The following is a 13,689-nucleotide window of genomic DNA, read 5'->3' as shown; positions in this document are numbered from 1 at the left end:
TAGCCTTGGAATTGAGAGTTGCTTCTTGGGTGCAACTCTCGACCTCGCAGCCAAGAAAGCCACCTGGACCTTTTCTTCTCCTTGGTCGGTGCGTAGATATGCCACAGACCCATAGGCACGCTCAGAGGCATCACAGAACACATGAAGGCTCCGATGGCTGTGACTACAATCCGAGCGTGAGTCAGTGTAGCATCTCGGCAGCGTTATCTGTGAGAGCTGGCTGAGTTCACTTTCCCACAAACGCCAGGCGTGGAGCAGATTCTCAGGTAAGTGAGGATCATCCCATCCTCTTTTCTTGTCCCAGAGGTGTTGCACGATGACCTTTGCCCTGGTTGTATATGGAATAAGAAACCCGAGAGGATCATACTGCTGGGCGAGCAGCCGATAAATGTTGCGCATTGTTGGCTCTGAACTGACACTCTGCTGATGCTTGTACCGGAGTGCATCAGTCTTACAGTGCCATACGAGTCCTAGAGTGCGCTCTTGCGGATCGGCTGACTCCTGGGAGAGCCAGAGAACGCTACCCTCTGACTGGGATTCAACTGGTAGGTGGCTGATGACCGTGTGGACATTGCTAGCCCATTGTCGTAGTTCAAATCCACCCTCCAAGAGGAGAGACTGCAGGCGATCCACCAACTCCTTGGCTTGGCCTTCTGATGGGAGGCTCTGCAAACAGTTGTCAACATAGAAATTACGTTCTATGGACAGACGAGCATCCTCTCCTGGCTCAGTGTGTTTCTGGACATGATCTTGAAGTGCAAAGGTGGCGCAGCACGGACTGCATGTAGTCCCAAAGGGAAGCACCTGCCATTGGTAGATGGTGGGTTTTTCGTCTACCTTCATGTCTTGCCACAGGAAACAGAGAAAGGGTTTGTCCTCATCTAGCAGACGGACCTGATGGAACATCCCCTTTATGTCACTGCTGAAGGCGACTGGGTGTTCCCTGAACCTGAGAAGGACTCCCAACAGGCTAGCTCCCAGTGTAGGCCCTAGAAGAAGGCAGTCGTTCAGGCTCTGACCCTTGTAGGTGAAGGAACAGTTGAACACTATCCTGTCCTTCCCGTTGTGGTGCACCATGTGATGGGGGATAAACCACGAACAGTTACTCACTGCGGCCTCTTCCGGTGCAACAGCTGTGACGAAGCCAGCCTGCAGCAGTTTTTGGATTTCCCGAGAGTAGGCAGCTGCCTTCTGTGGTTCTCTGGCAAGTCGTTTCTCTGTACCACGAAGCTGGGCCAAAACTGCCTCTGGTGTAGCACGAAGAGGGGGAAGATTCTTCTTCCACAGTAGTGGGGTGGCGTAGCGATTTACTCCATCAATTGTTACTCGCATTGTCCTTTCCTCAAGTCTCTGAATGGCCTCAGCGTCTTGTCGGGACCTAGTAATGAGCCGCTCACTCCGGTATGGCAAGGTATCCATCTTCCAGAGTCTCTCCCACATGGCTGAAGAGCTCAGCTTCTGGTGAGGCCCCAGAGGTGAAGAGACACTGCTGTGGGGTTAGCCGCTGACGTAGGAATCTCGATGGACCCTGTAAAGTCCATCCAAGTCGGGTGTGCACAGCTGCAGGTCCACCTGGAGGACCTAGACGTACTGGCTCCACAGGAGTGAGAAGATGTGGATTATCTGACCCAATAAGCAGAAGGGGCTGTACTTCCTTTATGTCTGGCAGTGGCAGGTGCTTAAGGTGACGGTACCGCTCCTGTAATGCTCTTATCGGGTAACTATGGCGTGCTAGGCCAAGTTCCTTTGCTGTGAAGGCTCGGTGGATCTGGAAGGACTTGTTCGGCTGTGAGGCAGGAGAAATGGAGAATGACACAGCAGCACCATGGATGGTACAGCTATCTTGACGGACAGTGCGGAGTGCTAGGTCCTCTGCTTCCCCGTGCAGCCCCAAGCAATCAGCCGCTTCGTGCAGAAGTATGGTACGCTCTGATCCATCATCCAGTATAGCATAGGTTTCAACCATCTTTGTACTGCTCCTAATGATGACACGACTTAGCTTGAGTAACACCTGACTGCTATTGGTTTGCCGGTCTACGTACAGTGTCTCAGAGGTGGAACTTACTAAGCATGTGCTTTCCTCTGGTGCACTGGTTGAATCAGAGGCTGTAGCATCTGGGCTGGTATTGACATCATGAAGAACTTCAAGATGTCGGCGCCCACATGGTTTACACTTGGCTTTGAGGTTACACTTAGCTGCTTGATGATCACGGGCGCATCGCCAGCACCTCTTATTCACCTTGATCCACTCTGTCTTCTGCTCCTTCGACAAGAGTTTGAAGTTACTGCACTGATTCAGGTAATGCTGCACTGTATTACAGAATGGACAGTACTTCTTGGGCCTTTCTTGTGCCGCTGACATGTCACCTTCCATCTTTCTCCTGGGCTCACTACCATGGAGAATGGTGGCAACCTTCTGAAACTTATGCTCAGGACGTCTTTCCTTTCGTGAAACTTGCCTCTCCCTGTCAGAGTGGCTGCAATATTGGTCTCCAATCACCTGGACACGCACCTCATACTCAAGCCATTCAGCAAGATGAAGCAGTGTTGGTATAGGAGTGTTGATGGGATTGACAAATCTCTGGAAATTTGCTCTTAGGTCATAAGGTAGCTTAGCTAAGAGGCGAGATACGTGTGAGCCACACCTCAACTCTGTCCGACCTTGTTCTCCCAACTGGTGTAACATACCGACTAGCGCACGGACTTGTAGTGCAAAAGACTTGAAGGCTCTGATGTCACCACTCCTAATGTTGGGTCCATCCATCAGTTTGGTAATCCTTTTTAAGGCCAGATGTTGAGGTTGCCCATACATTTCTGTAAGTGCTCTCATGGTGTCAGCAAATGGGAATGGACTGTTACTGTATGAGTCAGCTACAAGTAGTGCATCTTCACACTTAAGGTGATCTGTCAAGATTTGGAACTTGAAGTGTTCAGGAGCATCAAGTGGAAGTATGTTATCTAGAGCTAACTTTAATCTTGCAAACTCACGTGGGTCCTCGTGCACAAGGTCGGGGATCGTTGGTTGAGGTCCGCGATAAGTCTATCGGTTGGGCTCTGCCGAGAGAGAGTGGTGTCTGAGGGCACCCACCTGGTTGCAGGCGATCGGTTGGACACTGTCGGCGGTCATCTGGATAGTTACCACAGCGCCTGTACGGATAACTCGAATCCTGATACCCATATCCGTAAAGAGAACGATAGTGACTGTCAGGGCAGCTTGGGTGACCAGGGGTAGGATACCTGTCATCTTCTCTGTAGTATGGATCATCTTCATAGCAAGCCCCTAGCTTTGGCAATCTAGGAGGAGTGGCAGGCTGACTGCAGTTCCTGTGGCGACGAGCATACACCTCATCAACCCTTCTTTGTTCTGCATGATATGGTGATCGTCCCCTTGCTGCTGACGCTGGAAGTGGAGAGGGCCTCTCACCTGGTGTCATTGGTGAAAGAAAATCTTGAGATTCAGGGCATGAGTCGACTGAAGGTGATGGTGACTGTGCGCTGCGCTCCCTGTCAAGATCTGCGTCATTTAGACTGTGGGTGAGCTCCTCAATCAGGCCATGCTGGCTGTCCTTTGGATGTTGAGACTCATCCCCAAATGGCACCTGTGGAGCACTTTCAGGCTGATGTGGGCTCTTCTGACCTTTGATTGGCACCAGCTTACTAGTGTGGGCAGGTGTGGTTGACGTCCCATCCTCAGACCGTGATGTGGCATGCTGTGGAGCTAGTACAGGTGAGCTAGAGATCAATTCTGTCAGGCGTTGCACATCTAGTCGGAGTTGATTGTGTTCCTCTTTCATATGATGAATATATTGGAGAATTTCAGGATGAGTAGAATGCTTGCCCTGATCATCATGTGAGAGTCGGTTCTTAGTGAGGTCATCCACTTCATAGTTCTGGAGGTATGATGGCAGCTTGCTATGTCTGTGCGGACGGTCAGACTCTCTGTATGGGTATCGGCCTTCCATTCTGAACATATAAGGCTGAAGCAGTTGCTCACATCCGGCTCGAAGGACCAAATGTTCAGAAGGGTTAAAGAAATCTGAGCTGGCAGCAATCACTTCAGAGTGTCGGGTCAGGACACTTGCAAATGTTCAGATGTGAGAGGAACAAACAGGCAGAGTCCAGGAATAAAGTTGTCATTCTTTGTATTTTCAATTGAGAATGTGCCCGCAGCTGGGCGAGATAGAGTGTGTGTGTATGTGTGGTTTCTGCAGACAAAGCATAATAATACAATCAATTAGGAATCAGATTACATAATAAACATAAAGATACAACTGAGGTGTACTCAAGTACAGTATATAGCTAAATAAGCTGACATTATACTTCAGCCTGGTTACATAAACTTAAAGTCAGACATTATGCATTAACACACCGCATACAACTATGCACTGAAGGCAACTGTACATTGGTTTATCATCTGTTACACGGAGCACAGAATCAACAACACGATAACAACGAATCTCTCTCCTAGAAGCTAATTAGCAAACAAATCTGTTATGCTAGCGAACTGCCACTTGTACATAACGTCACTTAAACAGAAGCAGAAACTGCTGGTAAGTCATCAAATACACTCATGGCTGAACACCAACATAACTGAGTGAAGTAAAACATTAACTTACGGTCTTATGAACGCACACACTGTCCGTTGTTTGGCTGCCGTTTGTCTCTGAACTAAAGTTGCGGACATGCACCCCGATGGTGCATTCAGGGGGCATAGGAAATCCCATACACAACCCTAACCCTTTTGTACACTAATAATGTATTTTCAGTCTTTAACAGTGATTAATATAAAGAGCTTATGATCACATATGTTTTAGAATAAAAATTAGTTTAAATACGAATCCTTTTATTTGGCAATTTATTCTATTTTACTTTATTTTTTATGTGTACTGTAAAAGTAGATCTATTGCTGTATATTATTGTTAGTATGTTTAAATATAAATACTTGGCACAATCACCCATTTAGAAATTGTTGTGTATGGTCTGGGGTCAAGTGAGGCTTAGGTTCAAGTGAGGCTTTGTCCTGATTGGATACTTTCTGAAATCTTTCTTCTTGACCAAGCTAATAACGTCCTTGTTGTTTGCGAGTACTGCACCCACAGTTCAAGTAAGTTCTGTTTGTATTAAACATGTTGATATTTTGACAGAAGCAGCTTGTATAAACCGTGGTGCAGGAGGTTGGGAAGCACATCTGTAACCGGAAGGTCGCCGGTTCGATGCCCGGGCTCTCTGTCCTGGTCGTTGTGTCCCAGGGCAGCTGTGGCTACAACTGTAGCTTGCCTCCACCAGTGTGTGAGAGTGAATGAATAATGGAATTGTAAAGCGCTTTGGGTACCTTGAAAAGCGCTATATAAATGCAATCCATTATTATTATTATAAATAACATATTTCACTCCTTGGCAGAGGCTGGGTTTGATTTATTCCCAGGACTACCGGATGGAGATTAAAATGACACAATCATGGTATCATCTGTCAATTCTAAGGTTCTATATATCAGTGCATAGCAAACATAATTTTGGTCCTTAGAATGTCTTATTACCTGTGGTTTGTTTTGTTCACACACACACACACGCACACACACACGCACACGCACACACACGAACCAAAATGCATCACTACAAACCACATGAGAATGTTCCCACCGCTCATTGGCCAGATGTATCTGGGGCGGGAGCAACAAAAGTAAATACAGGAAGACGGTGCTGTGCTGTGGACTACTGGAGAACACAGAATTTACATTCAATTAACTCTTCAAACCTCAGTCGGCACGTTACATTTTAAAGTTCACAGAAATACAGTTACAAAAGAGCTGAACAAGTATGTACTAAGCAAGTTTGTTTAATATTGAGAAAGTGTCTCTCTTAAAAGAACATTGCAGTATGGCTTCGGTTTGGAAAACGGCACCTGAACAAATCATAAGACTTCTGAAAAACTGTGCATTGGACAGACAAGCCAAACCAAATGGAGATGTTTGATCATAATGGAAAGCACCACATTTTGTAAAAACCAAACACAGCATCACAGCACTCTCACTTCACACCAGCTGTCAGGCACAAGTGAAGGAGTGATGAGTTGGGTTTGCTTTGCCAGACTGCACGGCTGTGGTGTAATGTCACGTGCTGTTCATCTCAGGTATTTCATTTTTAAACCTGTTAAGTACTAGCTTTTAATTATTATTATTATTACTTCCTGATATGTCACACCATATTAACAAATAATGTAATTTATTTTCCCATGACTGTATGCTACCTTGTGGTCTTCACATTTACAGTCTACAACAAATGAAACATTACATCAGATTAACAGTTTTAAAGTGTCCCTTATGCATTAAGTGGAACAGTATAAGAGCCATTCTGCTAGTATTGCTTAAAACAGTGTGTGTTGTTGTGTTGACCTCACCAGTACACGGAAGTATTCAGGTGGAAGCCAAGCCACACTGGCACAGAGGTGCACACAGATGTGTTGATGCAGAGTGACTTGGACTTGTGCCTGACCCTTCAACATCACCCCAGGCAACAGCACTGGGACCTTACGCTCAGTATAGCAACGCCGGAAACTAGTAAAGATGGCCTGGTAGAGAGGAAGCCTAGGAACAAAGATGACACACTGAAGAACATAAAAACACTACACAACAAAAGAAGCTATTTTCTACTTTAAATTCAGCACACATAAATGTGACCTTTTCCAAGGCTGCTAACTAATACTGTTTGTTCCTAACAGCTTAAAAGAGATTGCTCCATGTGGGATGTAATTATTATAACATTACTGCATATTAAAAATAAATTGATAGTAAAACCGTAAAGGCTAAATTGATATTCATAATTATTCAGCTACACTGGAGTTGCATTTAATTGCACTGTGAAAACATGAAAAGTACAATTAACTTTGTGAACCAAACAAGTCAATAATAGATCAATATTAATAACTCATAAAGCCAGTAAATTTTACTAATAAGTCCTTCAATAAAACAAGTGTTTTAAAGTTTTTACTGTTCATTAAATCATCTAAAACCATTATTACCATTAAAACCATTATTACCATATTAAAACCATTACCTGATATTTTCTTCTGAAAACTGATTCCCTGCATACCAAAGCTGCAGCACCTCCTCAGGTTGGCCGGCCAGCTGTCCCATGACGCTCACCAGCAACAGACAGTGCGGAAGTTCATGTTCAGGACTTAAACCTGCAGACAGTATTTTGTACAATCTCTAACAGTCAGCATCTACAAACATTATAGCGACATCACAACAAAATACAAATGTAACAAAGGTCAGCTTTCAGTTAAAGTTTTGAAAGCAACCGTGGTGACATTGGGCCCTCACGCCACCCTCATGAAGTCTGTTTCTGCGCACCTCTGTTAATTTCATTAACATCAAATCAGCTGAAACTGATTCAACAATTCACTTCTTAACTGACCATATCAATATCACAGAAATGTAAGTGACCTGATGGTATAACGTGATTAAAAAGTGTTCCTACGACCTTTTTTGAGCAGCATACTATGTGTCATATGCCAGTGGAATGTCATTAGTGCACAAACTGTAATTGTTGAGTTTAAAAAGTCACTACTGTATCATGAAAATGTCCAAGAAGATAAACCTTTCACTTACGCAGGTCTTGCTGGAGGACAGCTTCAGCAAAAGGTCTTAAAGGCAACAGCTGAAGCAGGAAGGCATCCATGGGAACAAGAGCTGCTGCATTTAGCTCCTGAGACAAAGCTATGGGCAGTTCTGGAGTGCACAAGCTGGGAGGGAATTTACTGAAAGACACCAGCCACATTGTTATAATCAGTATTAAACATAAACTAAAAACTGTGACTTGTATCCATTTATTTTTTTAAATGACATGTAAACAACCGATACCTCGTGATCTGGAGGTAGAGCTGGTGGAAGCAGCTACAAGATTTTGTTAGAAAAAGTTTGAACTCCTGTTAAAAGGATAAAAAGAAGAAATGTGTTTTAGAGATAAGATACAAGACAGCCCAACGTTTTTATGCTGTAAAAAACACCTGAAATAAATCATAATTTTAACTACCTTTATGTAATGAATCAAAGTGTTAGCAAAAAATCTGCACATCTTTGCACTTTTTTGGAACAGCTTGTATTCTGGACTTTGCGTGGCCTCCTATAAAAAGAGAACAGCATCAATACAAAAGGTCCCCGGGGTGACCCTACACTTTTATAAAGAAGCCGAAGTCCTTCTTTAAGTACAAAGGGTTACAGCACAGGAAACACTCAGCATTTGCTCTGTCATTGCTGTGACCCCAGTTGGCATCAAGTCACTAAAGACACAAATATGCTGAGCTGCAATCTTTGCATATAATACAAACTGACATTATTTTAGAGGTAAACAGAGAAAGAGAAAGAGAGAGAGAATTGCAATTAGAGCTGGGCGATATGAGATTTTTTCATATCACGATATGTTTTTTTCATTTCAGTCGATAACGATATCTATCACGATATAAGCCAAATAACTATATTTGTAAGATTTAAATGTGCCGTTGCTCACAAGTAAAATGTGAAATAATCAGCAGCTTGTTTTTATTTAAATATTTATTTCCCATAATAAGTTCAACAGGGTAGATGTACTTAAGGAACATGAGACTTTTTCAGATAAATAAAGGCAAATATTGCAAACTACACAAAAGGCAGCCGCTAAAGCGTTTAAGTTTCAAAATAGAACAAACAAAACAGACTAAATTGTCAATTCCACTTAGAAACAAAATATTAATTCTAAAAATAAATCTTAGTTTGTTTTACAGAAGAACAGACAAAACTGACTAACTTTTGTCAATATCAAATAAACTGAGAACTAAAAGGAAATTCTCAATCTCTCCTTGTTGTATAGCTGAGCTTTTCAAACAGTTTTAACAGTTACTTTAGTCTGACAAAAGCCGAATGACGAATTAGCGCTTCCAGTCAGAGACTGAGGCTACGTCCACACGTACACGGGTATTTTTGAAAACGGAGATTTTCCGTTTTCGTTTTAAAAAATAATCCCGTCCACACATAAAGGTAGAAATGAAGGAAAACGCTGCTATGAACATGCCAAAGCAGCAGGTGGCGCTAGATTCCTAACCGTGCCGAAATGCTGGCCAATCAGAAGTCTAGAAGCCTCGGTGGGAAAAAGTAAACAAAGCTGGGGCATAGAAGCAGAACCCAGTCGTATGTGTGGAGGGACAGTAACTGTGTGTATATGTAAGCATTTAAACACTGCAGAGAGTAGAATTAACAGTAACAGTATTGTAGAAATTCATTTCACCGAAACAATAACGTGGCGCACAGTGTGACGCATGCACCAGTTTATTGTATTTCCAGACTTGCTTTCGGCACAGTTTACAGTGCACGCTACTCTGTTTTTTGTCAGACTTGAAATAGCCGAAATACCTTCACACTACGGAACTTCTATGGCTCTTCCGTTTGACAATCTCTCCGGCGTTGGAACCATCATCTGTTTTCTCTTCGGTCACGCTCGGTTGATTTTTCTAGTCGGCACACTCATTTCCTCCATTACGCGCTGGCTGCTTCCCAAACAAACACACGTGCGGCTTGGCACTTGTGCTATACGTAACAAGTCACGCGACGTGACGCTGTGGCTGTGATTGGTTCGGCTCTGCGCTACTTAATTTGGATTGGCTGACCTTTTTTTTTTTTTTTTTTTTTTTTTGAGGACAAGAGCGGCGAGGTCTATCGCGATAGCTTAATTTCTCTATCGAGTAAAAGTTATATCGCGATACATATCGTTATCGTTCTATCGCCCAGCTCTAATTGCAATATACATATGTTTATAATTAGAGGTTTTCTACCTGTAGGCCAGCATGTTTAATCTGTTCAGCCAGCTCCACACAGTTGTGGAAGGATGTCAGCAGGTTGTCAACAAGGCTGTTGCTGATTTCACTGTGATGTAGATGCTCCTCAACCAATGACTGGTACTTCAGACTCGTTCTGAACAAAATAACAGCCCGTTCAAATAGTTATAACAACCAATAAACTTGCCCAACTCTTAAAACTAAAAATTCATTGAGTTAACTGTAAAGTTTAATGACACTGATTGCACTAACTTGATGAGGAACTTCCACGTGTTTGCATGCAATGCTACATCCAGGTTGGAGATAACAGAGCAGATATCCAGCAGACTATGAATCACTGACAAAGATGAAAAATATGTCAAATGAACTGAAGATTGCATTAAGATTCAAGAGCACAGAAAGTGAGAAAATATGAAACACATAGTGATGTTTACCTGCACAGACAACTGAACACACCTGTAACAATATCGGAGACGTCCTCATCTGAGGCGCTGTTGTCAAGGCAGATCTTATCCAGCAGCTCTAAAAGACCCTTTTGAAGCGAATAAGCCTCCTTGAATAATCCCTGGAGCAAGTCAGCCACAAGGGACAGACGGCCACAGTAGACCACCTCACTGTCCTGTGGACAACAGACAGAATATGCTTGATCAATTCTGTTTTCTTCAGATAAAGCTCTTTAGGGGTATAAATCAATTTAAAATTAACTGTAACTCCTTTTGTGTTCTTTTGCATTGCTAAGTAGGGCTGGGTATCGTCACTGATTTCCAAAATCGATTCAATTCCGATTCACAAGGTCCCGAATCGATTCGATCGACGATTCGATTCAAATTGGGGAAATTTTGCCTCAGTCAGAAATATTATAATTCTGATCACTTATCAGTACACATCGATATTTTTATATCTATAAAAAGGAAGCTGACACTTGTGAGACTTTATCAAAGGTGTGAGCATCACAGCAGATTCCTTAGTGTCAAAGTAACTGAGGATAAAACACAGAAAAACATGAAGGCGGTTTTCCTGGTCTGGGTTTTTATAGCAGATGACCTTAAAAATATTGTGCAGTCAAAAATGAAGTGAAGCAGAGCAAAGTTACAGAGGCTTGATTAGAGACACAGCTAAGCATTTTGCAATTTTGCATAATTTTAAAAAGTTTACATTTGTTCAGTATTGAACAGCAGAAATGAGGCTTTCTTGTCGGAAGTAAGTAAAAAAAAAACAACAACAAAAAACAGCGGCAGACACCATAGACTGGTGGGTAATAAGTAAGCGAATAATGTGAAAAACAGAGATTTTTAGATGGGAAACTGTTCCTGAGAGAGCGAAAGAGACAGAGATCTACATGAAGTGTGATTTTATCGTGGTGGAAGCAAAGCAGCAAAAGTAAGAGGAAATTTGTGACGATGTTTATGTGAAGCGTAGTTTGGATCGTCTTTGGCTGCTGGTTCAGTCAATATTATTTGAAGAGAGATAAAAACCTGCAGCTTCAGAATCGAGCGCAAAAAAGACGTAAACACAAAGAGCCCACCGACGCTTCAAAATCAGTGAGCTGTCGGCTTTCAGCCCCGACGGCGTGTCCGTGTAAGTGCCGTCGGGTGAGAAAAGCGACATCTCACAAATTCGGATGCGTTGGGTCCGCGTTTTGTGTTTACGTCTTTGTGCAGAATCCGTGTACCTGCTCTCATTTACTGTTTAAGCTGTTTGGTGGTTGTAGAAATTTTGTGAGGTTTAACCTGAGATTCTGGCATTTCGGGCAAAATAAATTTATATTTAAAAATCAATTCAGGATTTTAATGAATCGATATCACGTTATCCAATCCAGAATCAATTTTAATAGATAAATCGATCATCAAAACCCACCCCTATTGCTAAGTGGTTATATTTCTTGCTGCAGTATGATGGGATGCTTTTCAAATCTGTTTTCAGTCAATTTCTTGCACTGATGACACATTTGGTGTAAACAAGATGAGGAAAAACTTAAGAATGTTCTTTAGAATTATTTTCAACCACTTAAATTTGACAGCTTTTGTGTTTGAAACAAATATTAAAAATCCTAATTGCACTTCTCAGATTAGCGTCAGCATTTAGCTGTGTATAACTGTAATATAAACATTTCTGTAATTAACCACTTAGTACATTCTCAGCAGCCACTAAAACATAGTCAGCTTGGTTATTAATATTAATGTTATAAAACTAAAACACATGCAGTGACTTCACAGAACACCTGATTTATAAAGATAACAGCTACCAGCAAACTAAATATTCTGACCTTGCAGTGCTGAAATGTTTCTTTCAGAATTTTTAGGATACAAGCTGGTAGCGAGCGGATAGAATCCAGGTCAGGGGCTTCCTCCAATGAGCCAACATGACGCACACAAGTGGATAGCGCATCAATTATCTGCATCATTGCCTGAAAAAGAGAACAGACTCTTGTCACAATATAATCCAGGGTTTAATTTGGGAGAAAATTTAGAGCAATGCAAATTATATGGCATGTAAAAAGTTGTATGGGTTCCACTGTACCATTTTCAAATGCAGTGTGTTGCAATACCTGCAGTATATTCCTCAGTAAGGCACAAAGTTCAGTGTTTTGACTTGAAAGTCCACCGACTTGGTCCATGATTTCTTTCATCATGCTGTCAAACATCGTCACAGCCTGAAAACATTTGAGATTTATTTTTTTTCAAAAAGATTAAAAAAATAAATTTTTAAGGAAAAAATATGGAAATAAAGCAGTTATTCAAAAGAAAATAGTTACTTGTATCAACAATCTGATAATAAAAGAGCACTTTTTTAACAAATGCCATAGATGGTATTCACATATTATGCAATTATCAGGATACCTTTGGTAAGATCTTGGAGAAGCATTCATCCTCCAAGTCTGGCAAACCAATATGAGGGAGGAACATGTCTGTAATTATCTTCAATATACCTGTAATGGTGTCATATTATACTTAAACAGCAAGTCATACCAAAGTTTGTAATTATTAAGTGTGTAATTAGGAAACTCACGTATGTGATCATCCCAGCTGTCAGACTGACAATGCAAAGAGTGAACACAGTTAAGGGGAAAAAATGCATTACAGGGTGATTTCCAATATAATGCCGACCTACCTATTTTATCATTTCAGCTACAGGATTAATGTTATTTTTGGTTATTTTTCCAGTGTTGTAATGGAGACAGGTGACACTATGAACCATAAGCTTACAACGCTGAAACTTGGATGAAACAACAAACATTAGAGAGGATATAGTGAGCTTTGGCAGGACAGACTTGAGTTCCTGGCGACAGGTTTCCTGACTCCACTGCACCACCTCGTCCAAGAGAGAAGTGTTGGTCTGGGACATGATGAAAGACGTGCACTGCGGTCCAGGGAACAGATTTTTTTACATCCAAGTTATCACTGACTCAGTCACTGAAAATGACTCCCAAGCCCTCTTACCAATTAGCTATTCAAGGAAATTCCTTTTATATCCATTCTGATCAGTTACAAATAGACAACTTTCCCTACTTCAGTTACTCTGCTTTGCCTAATTGTATTATAAATATCTTAAATGTCATGCAGACAGGCTTGCCTGCAAAGACAACGTTACCAGTACTTTTGTACAACAAGCTAGCGTTATAAATTCACTGAGTGCAAAGCGTCAGCTAGCTTGTCTGTTTACTGACATGTTTTGCTAACGGAAACAGGTAATGTTTTCGATGGTTAATACGTATGGCATCCTACCGCAGATACAAGTCCAGCTTCTCTTTAAGAGGTTAAAAATTCACACCAGCGTTCCTAGAAGTCTTGAATTGTTGTCATTTTACGTTTTTAACGACTGAAACGACCAAGCGGATCGGTAACTCAATCTGCGTGACACTAAAGATAGCGCGCGCCGTAG

At 42.1% G+C, this 13,689-nt stretch overlaps 1 protein-coding gene across 2 annotated transcripts in view; it reads right to left on the bottom strand.

Moving 5' to 3' along the window:
- The window catches only part of firrm (fignl1 interacting regulator of recombination and mitosis), a 20,918-nt gene extending 7,229 nt beyond the window's left edge, over nucleotides 1–13,689 (bottom strand). Inside the window, exons 1-14 of one of the 2 annotated variants that reach the window (XM_085397181.1) lie at nucleotides 13,533–13,689; nucleotides 13,057–13,167; nucleotides 12,817–12,856; nucleotides 12,648–12,736; nucleotides 12,356–12,460; nucleotides 12,074–12,214; nucleotides 10,264–10,426; nucleotides 10,060–10,144; nucleotides 9,805–9,943; nucleotides 8,034–8,123; nucleotides 7,862–7,926; nucleotides 7,610–7,758; nucleotides 7,053–7,182; nucleotides 6,397–6,583 (exon numbers count right to left, since the gene is read on the bottom strand). In XM_085397181.1, the coding sequence (XP_085253307.1) occupies nucleotides 6,397–6,583; nucleotides 7,053–7,182; nucleotides 7,610–7,758; nucleotides 7,862–7,926; nucleotides 8,034–8,123; nucleotides 9,805–9,943; nucleotides 10,060–10,144; nucleotides 10,264–10,426; nucleotides 12,074–12,214; nucleotides 12,356–12,460; nucleotides 12,648–12,736; nucleotides 12,817–12,856; nucleotides 13,057–13,152 (1,479 nt within the window). In that variant the 5' untranslated portion in view covers nucleotides 13,153–13,167; nucleotides 13,533–13,689. Of the gene's footprint in view, nucleotides 1–6,396; nucleotides 6,584–7,052; nucleotides 7,183–7,609; nucleotides 7,759–7,861; nucleotides 7,927–8,033; nucleotides 8,124–9,804; nucleotides 9,944–10,059; nucleotides 10,145–10,263; nucleotides 10,427–12,073; nucleotides 12,215–12,355; nucleotides 12,461–12,647; nucleotides 12,737–12,816; nucleotides 12,857–12,918; nucleotides 13,026–13,056; nucleotides 13,168–13,532 lie in introns of those variants that run through there. The other variant, XM_085397182.1, reaches the window with a different exon arrangement.

Source organism: Rhamphochromis longiceps, linkage group LG23 (genome assembly GCF_057381845.1).
Source record: "Rhamphochromis longiceps isolate RC_006_pf linkage group LG23, R_longiceps_female_GT1.1, whole genome shotgun sequence".
NCBI classification, from domain to species: Eukaryota; Metazoa; Chordata; class Actinopteri; order Cichliformes; family Cichlidae; genus Rhamphochromis; species Rhamphochromis longiceps.
Note: the sequence above shows the minus strand (reverse complement) of the source record. Positions and strands in the feature narration are given on the sequence as shown.